General features: G+C 42.9%; 3 protein-coding genes across 3 annotated transcripts; 1 reads left to right on the forward strand and 2 right to left on the reverse strand.

Moving 5' to 3' along the window:
* Positions 1-2,585: 2,585 nt before the first annotated feature.
* On the reverse strand, positions 2,586-4,599 carry LOC110530224 (transcription cofactor HES-6). The gene is made up of 4 exons (XM_021613121.2): positions 4,266-4,599; positions 4,075-4,161; positions 3,873-3,954; positions 2,586-3,541 (listed from the first exon to the last, which is right to left on the reverse strand). The coding sequence occupies exons 1-4, from the start codon at positions 4,341-4,343 to the stop codon at positions 3,078-3,080; spliced, it is 711 nt and encodes a 236-aa protein (XP_021468796.2). The 5' UTR covers positions 4,344-4,599; the 3' UTR covers positions 2,586-3,077.
* Positions 4,600-6,132: 1,533 nt separating this feature from the next.
* LOC110530227 (integral membrane protein 2C) lies at positions 6,133-12,175 on the forward strand. Its single transcript, XM_021613123.2, has 6 exons — positions 6,133-6,351; positions 8,403-8,537; positions 8,819-9,007; positions 9,344-9,454; positions 9,631-9,784; positions 10,751-12,175. Exons 1-6 carry the CDS (start codon positions 6,259-6,261, stop codon positions 10,840-10,842), a joined length of 774 nt encoding a protein of 257 aa, XP_021468798.1. The 5' UTR covers positions 6,133-6,258; the 3' UTR covers positions 10,843-12,175.
* A 115-nt stretch (positions 12,176-12,290) lies between these two features.
* lpar5a (lysophosphatidic acid receptor 5a) lies at positions 12,291-13,805 on the reverse strand. Its single transcript, XM_021613122.2, has one exon. The coding sequence runs from the start codon at positions 13,742-13,744 to the stop codon at positions 12,851-12,853; it is 894 nt and encodes a 297-aa protein (XP_021468797.2). The 5' UTR covers positions 13,745-13,805; the 3' UTR covers positions 12,291-12,850.
* Positions 13,806-21,012: the final 7,207 nt, after the last annotated feature.

Consider the following 21,012-nt stretch of genomic DNA (forward strand, 5'->3'; position numbering starts at 1 on the left):
TAGAAAGAACACTTAATATTTGCCTAAAAATGCAAGAGGAGAGGGTCACATAAAATCCTCATGCTTGCAAATAAAAACCCATAGCATGGCTAGATTATCAGTGGAAACTGGACAGGAAGGCAGACAGGCGGACAGACGGTGGGGAAAATTCTCCCACGGCTATTAGCAGCGTGGATCAAAGCGACCACCGTAATTCACATCCCTCGCAGTTCGCACCTCTCCCAATTTGAGGATCAGGTGTGAAACTGGACAACTCCCCTCCTGCTGTGACGCCACCTCTGGGGTTCCGCTAATCCGGAGTCGGCTCCATCACAAACTGAAAACAGTCTGTGAATGTCTCCAAATAATGTGAATTTCAGGTACAGAATTAAAATACCATTTATCCAATCGTTATTGAGCCACCTTGGCTTGACTATGTTACAGAGTAGGCCTATTTGTTGAGTTGTCACAAACCAACACGCACGCTGCGTTGTGTATGGGGCAGCGACAAGTAAATATCGATGTGTCAGAAGTGACACTTGAGGACATCAGAGCAACATCCAAAATGTCACTTTACAGGCCGGGCACTGAACCGAGGAGAGGGGCTTTGATATTGATTTTAGGTGCCTTTGATGTGGTGTGCTGCTGCGACATCTTTCATGTTAAAACGGTCTACTTCTTAAAAGAGTGCCAGTTTTGTCTGAAAGGGATAGAAGAAAAGCTGTGAGCAGAGAGAAATATTAGTTTGGTGTCCATCTACCTGTTCGGCACTAAGCACATGTTCAATGGCTCCCGAGTGGCGCAGCGGTCTCCGGCACTGCAATGCAGTGCTAGAGGCGTCAATATAGACAGACCATGGTTCGATCCTGTTCTGTATCACAACCGGCTGTGATCGGAAGTCCCATAGGGCGGAGCACAATTGGTCCAGGTTAGGGGAGGGTTTGCCAAGGTACGCCATCATTGTAAATACGAATATGTTCTTTAATGACTTGCCTAGTTAAATGAAATAATACAAATGTCTGAGATCATGCAGCCCAAAAATATGAGAAGGCACAACATATGTGAGGGTGGTCACATATGCTGTGATCTGTAAGTCTCAGAATTTAAAAAAAAATTCAAATAGCTTTTCCTGCAATCTAGAGCCATAATCATTATGCTTAACTCTAAGCATACCTCTTGAGCTGTCTGTATCCCCCTGACTTGTGGTTCTTTTTTAAATAAACAAAATCATCTCTGCATTACTGCTAGCATTCTGGGAAGATTCAGTACATTTAGTTATTGCTTGTTTTTCTAAAGTCTAGCAACCTTGCCCACAGGCATGCCAGCTAAGATAGTTAGTCAAGCTGGCTACACTAACTTGATTGATAGCCTGAAATGCCTTCTTGGTAGCTAGTTATGAGGTTGGGTGATTGGGAACATATCCGGGGTATCTAAAGCCAACTTCATGAAATTGCTAAGTAGCTAGTAGTATTACTGCTTGTCAAATTTCAAGGAGGAATTTAACGCTGTCAGAATACCAATGAAGGCCATCAAATGAACCAGGTGCCAGATCTCACACTGCATTGTTGAGAAGAAGTTGCCTGACGACTCAAAATGAATTATTTCCACTGCTCTATGTTCCCTACATACTTCAGTCTAGACTGCCACCAGAAGTCGTTTGTGATGTCAAAATGAGATGTGTTGTACAAAACAAAGTAATCAGCGATTTAATAATTTCTAACCAATTAGAGAATTTAAAAACTCTGCTTTACCCACTGTTCTGGCTTGGCCCAACCCATCGGTTTCTGGGACTAATCAGAATGGTTTGAATGTGTGGGTTCTAGAACTCTAACCTAACATGGCAGGCGAAAATGGAAATGCCTAGCTGAGTTCTAAAACGTCTGAACGGAGTTCCGACATCCGTTTCTTAGTAGAAAAGGAAACTAGGTTGAATTAGCTGTATCCCTGAAAACCGGATACATCTGGTTGTTGGCAACTCCGCTAAGGGTGTTGAAATCATTGGGGAGGAACTCAGATCTAGACTCATTGAGGAGAAGAAACTAGCGTCCGTGGGCATGGCTTAGCGTTTGACCAGAGCAAGGAGTTTGGTTAGCCAGGCAAGACGGCCAAACCCAGACATTCTCACCTGATAAAGGCCCACTGGTCCAGCTGTGCTAAAGTAGTCCTATATTAAACTTCAAAGCCTACCTTCACACACACAAACGGCACAGTGTATTGCTGAGATGTGATTACTGTGGAATTACTGTTTGATGCTAGTTTAGCAGGAAAGCATTTAACCATTTCTGGTCCCTGTTTTTTGAAGTGTGCTACAGCAATATTTATTTTATTTAACTAGGCAAGTCAGTTAAGAACAAATTCTTATTTACAATGATGGCTTACCCCGGCCAAACCCTAACAACGTTGGGCCAATTGTGCACCGCCCTACAGGACTCCCAATGATACAGCCTGGAATTGAAACAACCTCTAGCACTGAGATGCAGTGCCTTAGACCACTGCGCCACCCAGGAGCCCCCTAATATATACTTCTCTGAAACAACAGACAGATTGTGCATTACTTCATGTGAAAATGTTCACAGCTGAGTAAATAGGATAAACTGAGTCCAATATGAAGAGAAAATCAATTTAATGAAATTAACTACGTCAGTGTATGACAATTTGTCTGAAAAACATTTGTTATTACAATGTTACAGATAACATAAAATATTTATTTGATTAAACCTACACAAATAAAATAATTTACACACAACACGGCATTACTGAGTGTGGTGTACTAGGACATGGTACTTTCTATACAGCCATACTATCAACAAATACATATTTACATCTGTACAACCTAGAATTCTGGCTAAGACACAAAAATTGCTTTTTAAAATGATGCCACCTCTAGCCTACTTGCAACCAGACTTTGCATTACCAAGTATAGTCATTGTAGTGATAATGTCCCACTTCTCATGCTATTCCTACTTCTGTCATCCAACAGTCTAACAAGATTACAAGGAATTGTATCTTCAAATATACAGAATAAAACACAATATACAATAACTTTTTTAGGCTATTCCTCTAGTAACTGACAGTTGTAGGTCTACAGTAATTTGGCTCTACCAAGGTCTCCACATGGACTTGGAATAGGCCACTCTGGGCATGTTCAGAACATCCTGGTTTTCAGCGTCCACAGAGATGTGGCTCTGCTCAGAGTCAGTCTCGTCCAGATCCGAGCACAGGTCATCGCTGGAGGTGGTGGAGGGCGCTGGGGAGAGGGTTGAGGAGCTTTCGCTGGGGATGCTCCTTCCTCCAGGGGAGACCAGTGCTGCGTAAATGCCCTCAGAACTGGGCCAAGTGCTGCTGCCATTAGTGGAGCAGTCCGCCATAATATCCTGGAGCATCACCTGGAGTCTGTCCTCGTCGTTCAGAGGCATACATTCCAGGAGGTGGTTCAAGAGCTCCGCCGCGAGAGTCGCGTCGATTCCCGGGCAGCTGGACACGAAGGTGTGCACCTCATGCATGCACTGGATGTAGCCAGCAGCGAACCTTTCACTCGCCTCCTGGTTCACTGGGTCTACCTCTGACAAAGCACAAACAGAAGCCCCGTTTATACCTGGCTCTAACATTCATTATTGGTCCTGATCCTGTCCACATTCTGATGTTTCCCACATTTTTTGACAGGTGTAGACGATTAAAAGACGCATTGTGATCTGATTGTGATCAAATCTTATAAGTGTAAACAGACAAGATCAGATCAAGATCAGGATCAAGGACGCATGTTAGAGGCAGGTATAAACAGAGCTAGAGAGATACACAAATGAGACACACTGAACATAGGCCTTACACAAACAACATTCTACCAGTTGGGTGAAAATGTCCAATGTGCATAAGTGCATAATCCTATAGTTTACCTTGTCCTTGGTTTTGAAGGATACTCTCCACTCGTTTTACAGTCATTTCCAGAACTTCGGCATTCTCCATCTTTGATTGTAACTGTGAATGGCATATTGATAGGCTACAATGTCAATAACTCGTTTACAATGCAACGACAATAGGCTACACAAAGAGAGGGGGCATGTGATATAAAGTGACATAAGATGTGCAAAAACATACATCTGTGTCTGCGAGAAGAACTCTGAGTTCCTGCAAACTTTCATTGATGCGAGCCCGTCTCTTTTTCTCAACCAACGGCTTTCTGATCTAGAAAAAAATAAAATAAATCACCGCCACATTAATATATTAGGCTACATTTAGTCAAATCAAAGACCACTCAATACACGACAATTATCGTCACTTTGGCCTACCTTTCTGTCCACTTTAATGCCATAGTATTCATCTTCGTCTCTACTCAGTTCTTTTTTGATATTGTGAGTGGGGGCCATGTTGTTGATGTTTAACCCAGACACTGCCAGAGGTTTGGTAAATCCACACGACCGTTACACTCCGTAAATGGGACAGATGGCCGCCGGTCCCTGCTGCAAACAAAGCAGAGCTGTACTTTTGCGCAGACGGGTACTAGATTTGTTATGCAGCCTCAAGCGCAACGATAGTGCCAGTAGTAGTAGGTATTTATAACGCCTCATTTACATGTGAATAGAGGGGCTGACTGCGCGAGCAAGAGATTGTTCAGCGCACTTGCGAATCAGCCAATCGCTGATCAAGCCTTTTGTCCTCTTTGCAGAGGGAGAGGATTTGGCTAGACCACAAGAGGGATATTATTTGGCGTCTGTCCCAGCCCGAAATAAGTTTTTATTTTATAACCCACAATTCTAGTCTGCTCCAGAGACCAATATGCTTTAAAAGATAGATGGAAATTAAATTATAACAAGAAATCGCAAAGAGACAATTAATCATAACTTAACACATAAAACCGATATTTATGGAATTATGAAATATAAAACAATAAGTAAACATTATTCCTAAAGGATCATTTTGAATGTGTCCTGTAAATGTTTGATTTTGTACTCATCATTGTACCTTCTGACTCAAACAAACACAACCAAATTGCAAAACCATTAGCAAACACCATTAGCCTATTGAATCGTTCAACATTAACAGACAATTCTCACATTGCGTAATTAGTCACCTTTACGTGTATTTCAAGTTTAGTTGTGGGCCATTGCACTTAATACATGTCATGTCCAAAGTTGAGGCCAATTCCAACCCATTTCAAGACAATTAACAGAATGGGACATTAGGCCAAATTTGAATCGGAAAATGTGTCACATATCGTCCGTCCTTAGTCTTGAATAGGCTAAAGAAAGTATTCTCAACACCATGTGGCTTAGTTGGTGGAGCGTGGCACTTGGAATGCCGGTGTTGTGGGTTCGATTCCCACTGGGGACCAGTACAAAAATAAATGCATGTACTCACGCCTGTACGTCCAGACAGAACATCTGCTGAAATGACAAAATCAAAATGTTTATATATATTATTGTAGGCCAACTCAACCTTTGGCACATGGGCTCCAATGCTTATCTTTATTGAGAGTTGTGAAATGAATTGAAGATGTTTCTCCATTTGCGCTCTATTGCTACGATCTGACAGACAGACAGCTAATACATTGCTATAGGGGTTGTTATCTCATATGAATAGTTTATTCATGCGTATGCATTATAGTATGGCCTTTAAAATAATTAAACAGCTAAATTAAACACAAAGTAAATTTCCCACTGTGTAGACTCAGACTCCGTAGTGATTATACATGTGTGGTTAACATTCACATAGCGTTCTCTCGCATATCAAATTTCACGTCATTAAAGAGATAATTTCAGTATCATTCCTGTATAGGCGTATCATTATAGACTTCCGGATGATCAGAGTTTATTCGGGCAAATCAGAAGAGAAAAAGCGCTAAAAATAAGATGAGGAAGGTATACCCATATCTGGTGCAAACTTTCAAAATAAAGGTCCCCTAACGAATCTTGCAAATAAACACCATATTCGGAATCTAATTCATGCAGTGAAAAACGTCCATTTAGGTGCAAATTGTTATAAATACAGCAATAAATACAGCAATATCTATACAAACTCAATTATTATAAAACACAATAACATAAAGAACAGGCTAATAAAAGCAACATTTGAATCAACCTCATATGGATGTCGACTATTATTTTGAAAAGTGATAAGGGTATGATTTTTTTCGAGTCCCACATGCGGTTGTTCGTCACAGCTACGCTTATCTGAGGTCAGAAAGGATCTTGATAGGACGGGGGCGAGAGAACAGTGCAACTATATAATCAACCAGCATCGAATGAGGAAGTCAGTGTATTGAAAAAGATAGACAAAGTGAAGATGGTGAAGATTACTTTCCAGTCGGTCTCGGCGCAGAAAGCAGATAAGGAGCTCGATGGAGACAAAGCCGAGATTCTCATGCCCTATGAACACGTGAGTTCAGCATCTCTTTTCTATGTTGCGTGTTTTGACATACCGTTGTGGAGAAAGAGGGATTTTTTTTTTCTGACCAAGATGCAATAATTAGATTATATCAAGGCTATTTTTCCAAAACAGAACTAAAAGCAGCAGTAGGTCAATTTGCATATAGTACCACAACATCATTTATTGTTAGTATTATTTGTACTATTGTTACCAGCAATGATACACTGTTGCAGTGAAAGCGTTGGAAACACGGATCCAAAAGTAACATTTTAAAACCGATACAAGCTAGACAGCACAGCCGAAGGATGTTGACATTACGTCACCTTCTTAGGGGGGGGGGGGGTGCACGACCACGACACACTGCAGGGGTGTATTCATTCCGCTGATTTTGTTGCAAAACGTTTCTTAAACTGAACGAAATGGGCCGGGACTTACCTTAATTAGTCCAATAGAAACTCTCGTTTTGCTGTTTGCAGTTGCCGTAATGAATACACCACAGATGTAGCCACGAATCGTAGGCTCTCCTATACAATTTAAGTCGAATAATAGTTATGTTTATCGAAAGCTTTCAAGACAAAACGTTTATAGGTTGATATTGTGAAGTTACATCACATCAATAATTACGATGCAAATTGTGCATACAAATGGAGACGTTATTGCTGCGCTATGGTTACGTCACCGAAGTGGTTTCCCCGGCCAATCCAGAAGGTAGCGCGTGAGGGCCACCTGCGCAGTGGGGTTGTTGTATTATTATTATTTTTTTAATGTAAATGAGGACGCAATGCATTTATTTACATAGTGTAATGTGATTTGTTTTCCTTGTGTCATGATCACCCTAATACTGATAATACTTTACAGGTGCAATATGGTAGGTACAATATAGGTTTACTTCGGGTGGCTTTCATATGTTCTGTTCATTCAAGCCAGATGAAGGAAAGGAGATGAGGAAAGAAACGAAGTCACACTGTAGAGAGTCATAAGACATATGCATTTGGTTACATAACTGTCAGAGAGCTGCTAAAAGGGTGGCCATACTGGATTTGCATTAAAAAAAGCCTTTGCCAAGTGTTGACTCTTAGTGTTGTTTCTGTTAGCGTTGACACCACAGTTGTAGGTCTGTGTCGTTAGAGAACACCTGGATAGTATAGTGTTTTCCTGCCATTTGTGGCAAACATAGAATTGTATTTCTACAGGTGGCAGAATAAATGCATTGTGAGTTTTGCAGTTGGACTGTCAAACTCTGAGCAACTGTAGGTCTTTGAGCTAGATAACTCTACCCTCCATCAGATTTATAAATATCCTACATTGGGTGGGAGACAGGGGATTCTTGCAAAGGCTTCATAGGATTTGTGTATATACCAAATCTGTATAAAGCCTATGAATACCATCTCCGGCTTGAGATTCCTCTTCCACGCAATCGCTCTGATCTCCCTCCTACCGGAGGTGGTGATGTAACAGCTGTCACAGCTATAAATAAGGCACTTGGAAGTAGAGGTCTATGAATAGAGCTCCCAGACAACCGTGCCAGCCTCCTTTGCCGTCACTCGGCACACACAACACAATCCGTCTCATCCCGTTTGATCCTCCGTAGTCCCTAGCAACCGTGTGTGGGTACCGTCTCTAGCTAGCGACTAGCGTATCGCTAATAGCGAACAGACTGACGGTAGGGCTGATAGACTGTGGGTGGGCTGTTGGGATGAGGAGCCATCTTCAGCCTACAGTACGTCTTGGAGAATTCCTCCCTGACTAACCACTTGGCAAGGACAGAGTCATCTCATCACAGACTAAGCAAGCAAGATATGGCTTGGTAGGGTGTAGCACAGGAAAGTGTCGCTGTGTAAGGAGTTCACTCTTAAGATATTATATGACTGATTATTTCTGCTCAGATGAACTTGATGATTTCACAGTCCTGCTTTTCTTCTTGGGTGAAGATCACTGCTTAGCTACTTGAGTGAAGCGGAAACGGCAGTTTCATAGTGGAAGCATCCTGCCGATAATTCTTATCACTCTTATCTAACATTGGCCTGTAGGACTGACCTGTGTATTGTTTCTTCCACCAGGAGCTGGTTCTTCCTCTGAGGCCCAAGAAGTCTCATCTGAATGGACTGCTTTGTCCCACCTTTGGCCTGGTGGTGTTCATGTCAGGACTGGTGCTGGCCTCCATATATGTCTATCGCTATTACTTCATACCACAGGTACTATAATACAACTATACTACACAACTACCACTAGTCACTTATTTTTCATACTACAGGTCAAATAGTATTACTTTTACATACTGCCTCACACACCTTGCTAACCTATACTACTGTACAACTACCAGTAGTAGCTACTACTACCTGCTACATCATACCTCACATATTCAATCATACAGACAGATTGGTTCTGATTGAACCAATGATATAGATATACCACAGATAGATATCCCCCTAACTATCCTAACCCTATTCTGATCTGTTCTCCCTGTGTGTTCTAGATTCCTGAGGACAGTCTGTTCCACTGTAGGGTTCTGTATGAGGACTCTGTGCATGCCCCCATGCACGGCAGACAGGAGCTGGAGGAGAACGTGGGCATCTACCTGGACGACAACTACGAGCAGATCAGTGTGCCCGTACCCCATTTTGGAGGGAGCGACCCAGCAGACATCATCCACGACTTCCATAGGGTAAGAGCCAAGGGAACCTCAGTCATCCCTATGTCAATACACACAGCCAATGTGGAGTATGATACAAGGTAGCCATTTTGTACCAGAAGACTCACCCATTGCCAATTGGTATACATATGAGCATATGATTCTGAAGAATGTGTCTACAAGGCAATGAACGTTTTATGAGACCCTTTCTGTTAGGAAGTGTCAGACTGGACTGGAGTGCTGACACTTCCTTCCTCCAACTCTGCTGCAAGACGTGGTTAGCAAATACCTTTCTGCTACTCAAAGGTAAAAAGTTATTCAATACCTCGGAATTGATGATACAAATGTTGCTGTCATTTCTAATTCCAGGGTCTGACTGCGTACCATGACATTGCCCTGGACAAGTGTTACGTGATTGAGCTCAACACCACCCTGGTCATGCCACCGCGGAACCTGTGGGAGCTGCTGGTCAATGTCAAGGTATGCTGTTGTGTTATGTCTGTCAGAGGTATGTGAGTGTGTGTGTGTATCCTTCAGAGAGACATTTTGCTTGGGTGTTTGTTTGCGTGTGTATCCTGCAGTAGAACACTGCGGTCATATGACTTAATCTGTGTACGCCCTGTGATATAAAGTGTGTTTGTCTCCCTCTCCAACAGAGGGGGACATATCTGCCCCAGACCTACATCATCCAGGAGGAGATGGTGGTGACTGGGAGGGTGAGGAACATGAGACAGCTGGGGCCCTTCATACACCGGCTCTGCTACGGCAAAGACACCTACCGCCTCAAACGCCGACGCGACGCACGCCGACGTAAGTACTACACACACACACACACATATATTCTTTTTCCCTCTCTCACACACCCGTGTACAATTTCGCACTTACACCCACACTGATGTCCTTGTCAACGTGAGATGCATGTAAGTGCTATGCTATCAGTTAGACACTTCCTCTCCTGTACAGAGGAGAGGAGAACAGAAGAGTGTGTGTTTTCACAGTAGTCACTGAGTCAACAGAGAATCCGTGGGTTGATTGACTGTGTGGTGGGAGGAACACTGACCGTCAAGAAGCCTCCACGTGAAACCCATCATCGCAGAGGAAATGGAGATGGCCATGTCGATATCGGAGCTTCCTGTGTGGGCTCAGACAGGGAGTGCGTGTGTGTGTGAGAGCATGCACATACGTGTATGTGTGTGGGCTCCGCCAGGCGCTAGCCTCCCACAATATGAGTTGTTTGGCAAACTTCCACACACACACCCCTGTATGATTATCATGTCAGAGACATAGCGTGTGTGTTTGTGAGTCATTTCTCCAACACACCATCAGGCAGTGTGCGTGGGGAAGGAAGTGCTGCGCAGTAGGAATTAACTCCGTGTGGCTCTGTGATTGGCCAGTTATAGAACCAGAGCATTGATGTAACATGCTTCCTTGACACTGAACACATATGGACTGATAGGCGACTCCATTGATCCAAGATGAGGCTGGTACCGGTAGTCATGGTAACAGTGAGTGAGGTAGGCAGTGGGCTATAGCTATCTAGTGTTATGAGGATGCCTGTTCATAAACTGTATCATAATGGTTATTAGGCGCCTAATATGTGGATATATGAACACAAATGGGGAGTGGCCAGTACCTCTGTAAACCAGCACAGCAATAGCACAATAGATATCCCAAACCATATATCAAAAGTTTGTTATAGGTAAAACATAATTGAACATGATAACGCTGGATGTAAGCTTTTACCTATCTTCTCTTCTTCTCCATCCCTCTCTCCAGGCATCGACAAGCGCGAGGCGAGGAACTGCCACAGCATCCGTCACTTTGAGAACACCTTTGTTGTCGAGACGGTGATCTGTGACAGGGTCTAACTTTTCCGAGGGAGAAGATGGCAAGATGGCCTCCCTACACCACCAAGCCAACTCTTAAACCATACCTCGCACCTCCCTTAGGCGTTATATTGCACTTTAAAAAGATTTTGTTTGTCCAAATAGTTATTGGTTTTAATGTTTTCTTTTATTCCTTATTTTGTCCCAAGTTGAAGGGTTGTTTACTGCTCTGGTGTTGGTTTTATTTGTTTTTGTATTCCAATGGTCTGTATAGTTTGATAATGCCGGTAATGCAGTGAATCCTTAGCTTTTTTGTTCCTCGGGTTTTAATGTCATGTTGCACAGATGTTTCTTTGGGATTTGATATGTCTTAATTTGAGGTCGACGCCAGCATAATCAGATGAGTTGTCTCGGGCTTTTACTTCAATCTATTCAGATTGAGTTGGCATGTTTTATCCTTTCTGTATTTTACTTTTCTTCTCTTTGTAACCCTGTGCAGTGTGCGTAACAGTGAAGAGAAATGGGCATAATGCTGCTTCATGCGCTGTGCAGACAGACGTGTTTTTATTGGTCTCTCGGTTCAACCAAAGTGAACCCATGATGATTTCTTGTTGTCCAGAAATGCCCGAAACATACCTCGTATATTTAAACGTTTTTGCCTGTTATGTAAATCATGAATTGTGTATATGTATTATCCTATAAGCAATATATACTGTATATGCATAGATTTTTTTTATCTAAACTTGTTTTGTGATTGACTGATCATTTCTCTATGGTTTGTCCCTCTTCGTGGTATCTTCCACTCATTGACTCTGTCTGGCTCTCACATGGCTTAGACTGAAGTAGCAGTGCTTTCAATGGGCCAACGGAACCAAATATATATAGTCAGTAATGCTATGTGGAGTTGTGAGAGTGTTACTTAGGCATATTTGGGGATGGATCTAGCTTTATAAATTTACCTACGGTGGGACAGGTTTTAGAATTCAACTCTTTCTTTCTGCGTGTCTTTGGCTACTTCCTGATTCTGTGTGCAAGTGAACACTTCAGGAGAAGGGTGGAGCATTAGGACGTGGTTGTCCTCTTCCTTCTGTCTAGTGGGTTCAGCCTCTTGTCTGCAGTTGAATCCTTGTAGCCAGGTTCCATACCTGCTATCCTGATCTATCTCTGCATTGCTTGCCTGTCTTGCTCTCTTAACATTTTTTTTTACTATACTGGATGATATGAAGGAATTCTGTTGCTGTTTTAAAAAGGGACCTACCGTATGATGTATATTTTCATGATCTGTCCCCTTCTCTGACTCGCCATGCTGTACTGTCATTTGACTTGTAATAGCCTATCCTACCACAGTACCTAATGAATAAACAATTAAACTACACTGCTTATCTACATAATATCTATAACTACACTGCTTTTATCTTTTTCATGTTCATTGTCCTGTGTGCGTGTTTTAGAGAAACAGAATGACACATGAGAATACAAAGGCTAAATAAACATTGAATATATTTCTTATATAAAAATAAACATTCCCACAATCTGTCATTCAATTGCGGCAAATCCAAGCACAGAAGTCAGACCAATGACCAATAATCAGAGAAAATAACATTGCTACGTTTCAACTACATCCTCCCTTCAGAGGAAGACAATCAACAGGTTTATAAAACGGCTTTATAAAATCTCACAATAAAGGACGAAGCTACAATTTAACAGTCATATGCAACATTTGGTACATTAATTATGTATCTACGGTACTTCAAGGGCTATTAGTGACATCCCTTTCCTGCCACACGAACACACACACACAAGCACACACCACAACTGACATTTCGTTCCCCAGACAAATGAGGGTGCTTCTTAAGTCAACACCCTAACCAATCTAATTGCCTTCCATTTGTCATTTGACTTCTCACACGCACACATGAATACAGTATAGAAGATGTAAGAACAACAAAGTCCACCATTAACTTGTTTAAGACCATCTCTAGCATTCTCACCACTACTAATGCCAGTCCTCCACTACGAGGCAGAACTAGGCAGAACCATGGAATTAAACTCAAGTTCCTGTATTCCCTCTCCCTATCTTCAGAATCTTGGAGCTGAAGTAGTAGATGAGAGGATCCAGGAAGCTGTTTGCACAAGCCAAACAGATAGTTCCAATAAGGAAGTCAAAGAAGGGGAACTGGGATTGAAGGAATCGTAGCTTGTGGAGCCCATATAGGACTACTGCAACATGAAAGGGGATGAAACACACTGTGTAGATCAAAAGGTTGATCACAAGCAGCCACACCATCTGGCTCTTATCCATAGAGGATGAGGAGGCCTTCTGCACTCTCAGCTTAAGCACCACGACCACCGTACAGCCCACGATGACAGCGAACGGAATGACATTTCCCACGATAGCAGCCACGCAGATGATATTGAACCCAAAGTGCCACTCATTCTGAGTGTAGCCCTCGAAGCAACTCCACCCTAAGCACTGGTTCTGTCTGGCATGGTGAGTCAGTGCCACTGGCACCGCCATGGCACCAATCAACACCCATACGGCCGCACATGCCTTACAAGCCACACCGATCCTCCTCAGTGGGCGTGAGCGCAGAGGATAGACCACAGCCAGGAACCGGTCCACGCTAATAAACATGATGAAGAACGAGCTGGAGTAGAGGTTGACGTTAAACAGAGTCCCAGAGACGATGCAGGCCAGGTGTCCATAGGGCCAGTGGCGCCTGGCATAGTACAGGATCCGGAAGGGCATGGAGAGGGTGAAGAGGAGGTCTGAGAGGGCCAGGTTGGCCATGTAGATCAAGGGCACCGAGCGGACCCTCAAGCGGCATAACAGGAGCCAGAGAGAGAGGGTGTTGAGGGGAAGACCCAGGGCCAGCACGACACTGTAGGTGGCTGTGAAGAGAGGGTACCTGTAGTGGGTGATGTTGCAGGTGGCGTTAGTCATCTCTGGAGGACTAGCATGAACTGACACTAAACTGCTACAGCTGTCAGAGCTGGATGTTGAAAGATAAAGGCGTTTCTTTTTTTTTTGCAGTTTATGTCTGTGGTTTCTTCAGATGCAAGTTGCTGAACAGGAAACTCTGGGAAATCCACCCACGCTAGGTTTTCAGCCTTAGGTTCCTCTCTTATTTTTTAAAAGATTGGGTTTGATATTTTATATAAAATACAAAACATACACATACAAACGACGACATTATACAAGCATCACACTTGCCCAGACCCACAAGCCCCAACCCATATCTCCATTGTACATTGATTTTTTTCTCCCCGTCGTCAATGCTCTTTCCATTTTTAGATAATATAGTGGATATGGCTGACTTGATTAAACAAATGTGGTTCTATTGACAATTGAGATGTACAAACTATGGCATTAGGGGACGACGAGCGGATAAGAGGCAATCTGTAATTGAGATTAAGACAATGAGCGAGCTAGGATGGACGAAATCAATATGACTATTTGTTCAGCACTTTTGAAATATACAGCGACAGGATTCAGAACATGGGTCGTTCTGATAGTATTCTCCCTGTACACTAAGTCAGAACCGGAGGATAAATAAAGGGGGCATATAAGTAGACAATGAAAGCTCTTACAATATTACATTTCTCTAAAACAAGTTATAGGCTACATGTGCACCACCAAATCAGAACAGTAGGCTAAATTACGAGGGGAAAAGGGACCAGTGTGTGGCAGAATTCATGCTGGATTGACAACATGGCCAAATTTTGAATGGTTATAGCAAGACAGAGAGACAGTGTCTGTTTTTCTCTGAAACAAGCTTGCCAGAAGGGCATAACAGACACCTGTTATATTGAAGTCTGTAATTTAGAAGAAGTGGGTGTTGAGTGTTTCGCTGGTATGTAAAAGCACCACATCCCTCTTTGTAATTATAAAAACAAAGGAACCTAAAATGTGCATGTATAAGTCAATGAATGTGTGGTAATTGCTGTATGTCAATGTGTGTTATCTGTTACATGTATTAAGAACAGGCGATAACAGAATGACACCTGGAAGATAGAAATAATATGTTGTCTGTCCTTATGTGTTTGGTGTGAGTGCGCAGTGGGTGAGGAGATAAACAAATGTTTATTAATAGTACATTGTTAGTTTCATTTGTTTGTTTTGTTTGTGGATTAAAGTTCTTTTTTATTAGGTAATGGCCCAATGGTGGAATAAAAAGTTAGGAGTAGGACAGAAGTTATTTGGTTGAACATATTTGTTAGTGACACTTTCCTCCCATTGGACAGTATAGGAGATGTACAACCTTTAATATACCAGTACAATTATTACAAGGAAGTTGTGTTCCGTAGAGATTTTCATAGAAAATGACTTTGTGATGCTATCACCAGGGGGACACTGGTGAATAACATATTACTATTACTCTTCACCCTTAAGATATAATATTAGGAATTGAAGTCTATCATGGGGTTGTCTCTGTGAGGCCCGTATGTGAAATATATTTGAATTTAGTAGAACCATTTACTATAGCCTGGAATAAGTGAGTAGAATTAGGATTACAGTATCACCTACTGTTGTTTAACACACGCTGAAAGGGGATAGAGAAGAATTTATATGCACATATTCACACATATTACACCCACTTTAGGATAACCCTAACGAAATGGGAAAACACATTACATGCAGAGTATCTAAATAAAAAGCTGGAGCACCATGGCACAGTCAAACCAGAATGAGGAGATAGTCTACATAGTACAGGCTACATTGCTCCTATGTTGGATATAGTCAAGGAGATAATTCAGACAAGAAAAATTGACAAAAAGAAGGGCATAAAGAAGAATCCCCTGGTATCAGAAACTGTGATAGGAATGATGATGCTGGAAGGGCAGATCTTCATGAACAAGGCTACCGTGACCAAACTAAAGCTGGAGAGAGCAATATAATGCGGGAGGAAAGGAATTAGTCAGGACAGAGGCAGAACAGGAGTACTCCCCACTGCCCTGCGGCTGTATGAAAATCAACCCAGAGGACCCCCGGGCGACTATATACAGGTCTAACCTCTCATACCACTGACAGAAGAAAATGGAGAAGCGACCACAATTATCCTCAAGGGGACTCTGATGAAGGAGGTGGACGACACAACAGCAGCAACAAGCGACATGAGAGAACAATAGAATTGGATGGGAAAAGGAAGCACAGTTCCTAGAGGGAGGAATATTCCAAGTATGGTCCACCCAAACTCACTCCACAAGAAAGGAACAGACTGAAAGACCCTAGACATCTGGCCGACCTGAAGAAAATAAGAAAAAAACCCACAAACGACTAAAGAAGCAAAAGAAAAGTATGTGCCACTATCCAAGAGTGACCTATTCAGAGAGAAAGAAAGGGAGGGCTAGACACTGCACTGAAGGCCCAGCTTGCACAGATCGAGAAAGGAAGTGGTTTTACTCACAATATGATGGCTGCTCAAAGTTGTTTCTACAGGCTCACCACAACCATAGCCTGCAGCTTCACCACAGCTACATCAGTCACACCCATGAACCTGGTGCTTGCAGGGTATGTGATTTTCACCACTCAACCTTATGGGGATCCACAAACATGGACTGGAGGAAGAGGTGGGCCCAGCCAGAGACCTGAATGACTGGAACAACACTCAATGCTGGACCTGTGGGCAGTTGGGGCATGCGAGTTTGAAATGTGTGGGGGAAATGAAAGAGCGGCAGAGGAAACTTTGGGTCTAGCAGAGGAAGAGGAAACTCAGCCACAGTACCACTCGCCCAGAGCTGGAAATGCTCACCTGGGGCCACCTATGCCCTATGGACAAGGAGGACAATGTCACGGTCGTCCTCCTCTTCATCTGAAGAGGAGAGGCGAAACGGATCAGAGGACCAATATGCGGCGTGGTAAGTGTCCATGGTAAATCTTTAATAAAGAAAGTACTGACACTGCATACAAAACAATAAACAAATGACGACCGTGAAGCTAACAAACTAGACCTGTGCTGACACAAGCCACTGACATAGACAATCACCCACAAACAAACAGTGCAACCCAGGCTACCTAAGTATGATTCTCAATCAGAGACAACTAATGACACCTGCCTCTGATTGAGAACCATACTAGGCCGAAACATAGAAATAGACAAACTAGACATGTAACATAGAATGCCCACCCAGCTCACACCCTGACCAACCAAAACATAGAAACATACAAAGCAAACTATGGTCAGGGTGTGACAGAGTTAATGACAGAGGACAGCCATGGCCAATGGGAAATCAGAAAACCAACAGTTCTCCTTTCCCCCAGAATCAACAATGAAGGAACAATAACAGGGACATCGGGAACAGCCCAGGAATGTGTACTGGACGAAGACTTGTTTGATGAACCTCTGCTTGACTTTGACATGGTGCTGTTCGTTGACGGTTCTGCTTATATAGATCAAAGCACAGGGAAGAAACATGTAGGATTTGCTGTAGTAGATGTGGAAGGTGATATTGAGGTTATACAGCCCCTACCAGAACATTTATCAGCGCAACAGGCAGAATTATTAGTTCTGAAAACAGATTGTGAATTAGGGGCAAGAAAAGCACTTACTGTCTACTCAGACTCAGCATATGCTAGTGGGGTTTGGAGAGCAAGAGGGTTTACTAATAGGTCTGGCTTATGGCTACATCTTTTGTCTGGCATGCCCTTTTTACCATCAACCATGATCTTTAATATGTGCCGATTGGCTCATGGAGTGAGCCATTCGTCAAAGGGGGAATTTAGGAGAAGATTTAGGATGACCAGAAGATTTAGGAGGAGAAGATTTCGGCCCAATGGTTTTGCCAAAATTTGGATCAGCAAATGAGAACTTTATTGTTGCGTGACATGTTTGTTATATAACACAGACAAGGGAACTCCACTCCAACCAGGGAAGTTCCTCACTCCAAAAGGACCTTGTCCACTTTGCTATGGATTTCATAAACATGGTAGAGCGGAAAGAAAGAAAGAGATACTGCCTGGTGATAATTGACAGGTTCACCAGGTGGGTGGAAGCACTTCCCACCACCAACTGCGATGCGCAAACAGTTGCAAAATTGCTAGTCAGGGAAATTATACTCAGGTTCGGAGTGCCTGAGGTTTTGTCTGCAGACAATGGGACCCATCTCAAAAAAGATGTGGTTTCCCAAGTGGCCAAAATGATGGGTGTTGACCAGAAGTTTGTGTCCATCTATCACCCGTGGAGTAACGGGATTACAGAGGGGGTTAATTAAATTATCAAAGGGGGTGGGGGCTTGCAAAAGCCTGCCATTCCACAAAAATGAGTTTGGTGGAATGCTTGCCCCTTGTCCTCGTGAAAATGCTCAGCAGCCTTAACAAAGGTATTGGGTGTACACCTTATGAGATGTTAATAACAAGACGACCAATGAACAACCCAGGGGTGAGACCTATGACTGACCGACAGATAGACATAACAGACAGTGTGACCATCTTGAGTAGATGAAGGAACTAACTTCTGTTGTAAGTTTTCTCCACTCTAACACTAGGAAAGCAGCAGAACCAATCACCAGATGAGGATCCAGATGCTCTGATCATCTGCGTAGGAGACTGGGTGAAACTACGAGACCATAAGAGAAAATGGAACCAGCCAAGATGGATGGGACCCTTCCAGGTGACCATGGCAACAAAAGAGGCGGAGATCCACCGATGAGAGTGACCAGAGGAGAAACTGGGAAGACCACAGCCAGAGGGCCGAGACCAAAGGCCAGAAGAACCAACAGAGGGTTCAACCACAGAACCTGAAGAGTCATCAGATGTCGAGGAGAACATCATACACACACTCTATGGTTGTGAAACAAGAAAATCGCAACCATGGAAACACACATGCAGGGTATTTATTGCTCTCCAAATCCTACTCGTTCCTTTTGTGGACGGGGATGTGGAGAATAATAAATGGGTGAAAGCAGTGACATACATAGGATTACAGGAGAAGAGGAACACATCTGGCACACGGGTAATGATTTTCCAGAAACCCACCTCCACAGCCTCTCTGTGGGGAACCGAAGCAGCACCAATTGCTAAGAATGATTTTGGATGTGGATTACTTCCTTTTATGCAAAGGAACAATACAAGGGTTTGACAAAGAAACAGCAATGATACTATTCTGATGTTGGTCACTAGGGGGAAGGAAGCAGCATGGGAAGGTGGATTCTCCGATAAGACAATAGGTAATAGTTCAGATACAGCTAAGGAGTATCTGACGGGTAGTAGATGTTGTGTTGGCAGGATTAAAACCCACAATAACTCCCCCTGCTTGTATCTGCACCTCAGAGAATATGGAGGTAGGAAACATCACTAATTGCCTGTGTAGCCCTTATCAGGCCAAAAAATGGAAATCAGTAGTTTTGATGTACTGGATGGGCAACAATTGATAACGAGGGTAAATATTTCAAACATTGGCAAGGGCATGGGGACAACTCCAGATCATCTCTGGATCTGTGGGGGTAAGGGCTACATTTCCCTTGGGATGGAAAGGATGTTGTTATCTGGGGAAACTGAACTGACAGCAGCAACATTACCTGCCTCTGAGCTGCTGAACAGTTCACTGCAAATTAGTATCAGATCGAATAATAGAGCTAGAAGAGCTGTGGCTCAAAATAATGAGGCTTATGGACATGTGCTGTCTCAGGTAGAGATGGCAGCCATAGTCATCTTTCCAGGTGCAGGAGTTGTTGTAATGGGTAAGTGGATTAACAATTTGACATACTCCATGCAGGCCCTTACTAATTTGACCGTACAAGGTTTTACTCAGTTGTCACTAGATGTGCAGAATTTGAAGGCAGTAGTTACCAGACATGAAATGGCTCTTGATTACATATTGGCAGAAGAGGGTGGTGCCTGCACGGCCCTTGGAATAGACAATGATGATTACTGTGTCATGCTGCTCCCTGACTCCTCTGATAATATGACCATCATTAGTAACCTGGCTAAATTAGGAGGTACTCTGGGTAGAGCTGACAACACCATCTTTAACCAAATTGGAAACTGGTTCAATGGTGCATTTGGAAACATGATGGGTAAGGTAATGTTCCTGTCTGCCATGATTGTTCCGCTCCTGGTGGGATTATTGTGTTTTGCGGTCACTTTCTGTAGAATAAAGTGCTTGGCTAAAAGACTGAACATTTGAGGATCATGGTACTGCAAACTCAGAATGTTGATTTGAGTCTGTTGTAAATAATTGGAATGACCCTATCTGGAAATGACTCTGAGGGTGAGGGATATACTTTTGTCTGAGACTCTGGGTGAGTCTCAAAGGGGGGAATGGGGGAGTCTCTAAAGACCCCCACCATTGATTGTGTTGTTATTCATTTGGTTACATGCCATTGTACTTATGCTCACTGTATAGCTGACTCGAGGCCTTGGTCTGTGTTTGGCTCTCTGCCAAAACCCGCAGCCTCCCGTCTGTGAGAGAAGTTGAGAAAAGGGACTGAGGGTGATAGCAAGACAGTCGGTTTCTCTATGAAACAAGGGCAGATTTGCATGCCACTGAGACAGGTTCTCAGAAGCATGGTGTTAAAAATAACTTGTTCTTTGAGCTGCACATGCAGGGTTTGACAGGAGATCACACCGTAAGGTGGGTATATAAGATCCTGTCTTTTGTTCGGGGCAGAACTCAGGAGAGACATCAGTTGTATGTCTGATGTTTGACTTGTGTACAGCTGTATTCTAATGAAAATCTTAATTTTATATATGCAGAGTATTCCTTATTTAAGAAAATAATGGAGCTCAAAAGTTGAACCAACACTTGCTAGCTAAGATTTTGAAAGTATGATGTTGACATGATCAGTCCAATCAAAGCTACTGTAGATACAGTGGGGAGAACAAGTATGTGATAAGTAGGAAAACCTGCAGACTTTGCAGGTTTTCCTACTTACAAAGCATGTAGAGGTCTGTCATTTATCATAGGTACACTTCAACTGTGAGAGACGGAATCTAAAACAAAAATCCAGAAAAATCACTGATTTTTAAGTAATTAATTTGCATTTTATTGCACGGACATACATATTTGATACATCAGAAAAGCAGAACTTAATATTTGGTACAGAAACCTTTGTTTGCAATTACAGAGATCATGTTTCCTGTAGTTCTTGACCAGGTTTGCACACACTGCAGCAGGGATGTTGGCCCAGTCCTCCATACAGACCTTCTCCAGATCCTTCAGGTTTTGGGGCTGTCGCTGGGCAATACTGTAACGGGATTCTTCCTGAGAAGGA

Source organism: Oncorhynchus mykiss, chromosome 8, assembly GCF_013265735.2.
Source record: "Oncorhynchus mykiss isolate Arlee chromosome 8, USDA_OmykA_1.1, whole genome shotgun sequence".
NCBI lineage: Eukaryota > Metazoa > Chordata > Actinopteri > Salmoniformes > Salmonidae > Oncorhynchus > Oncorhynchus mykiss.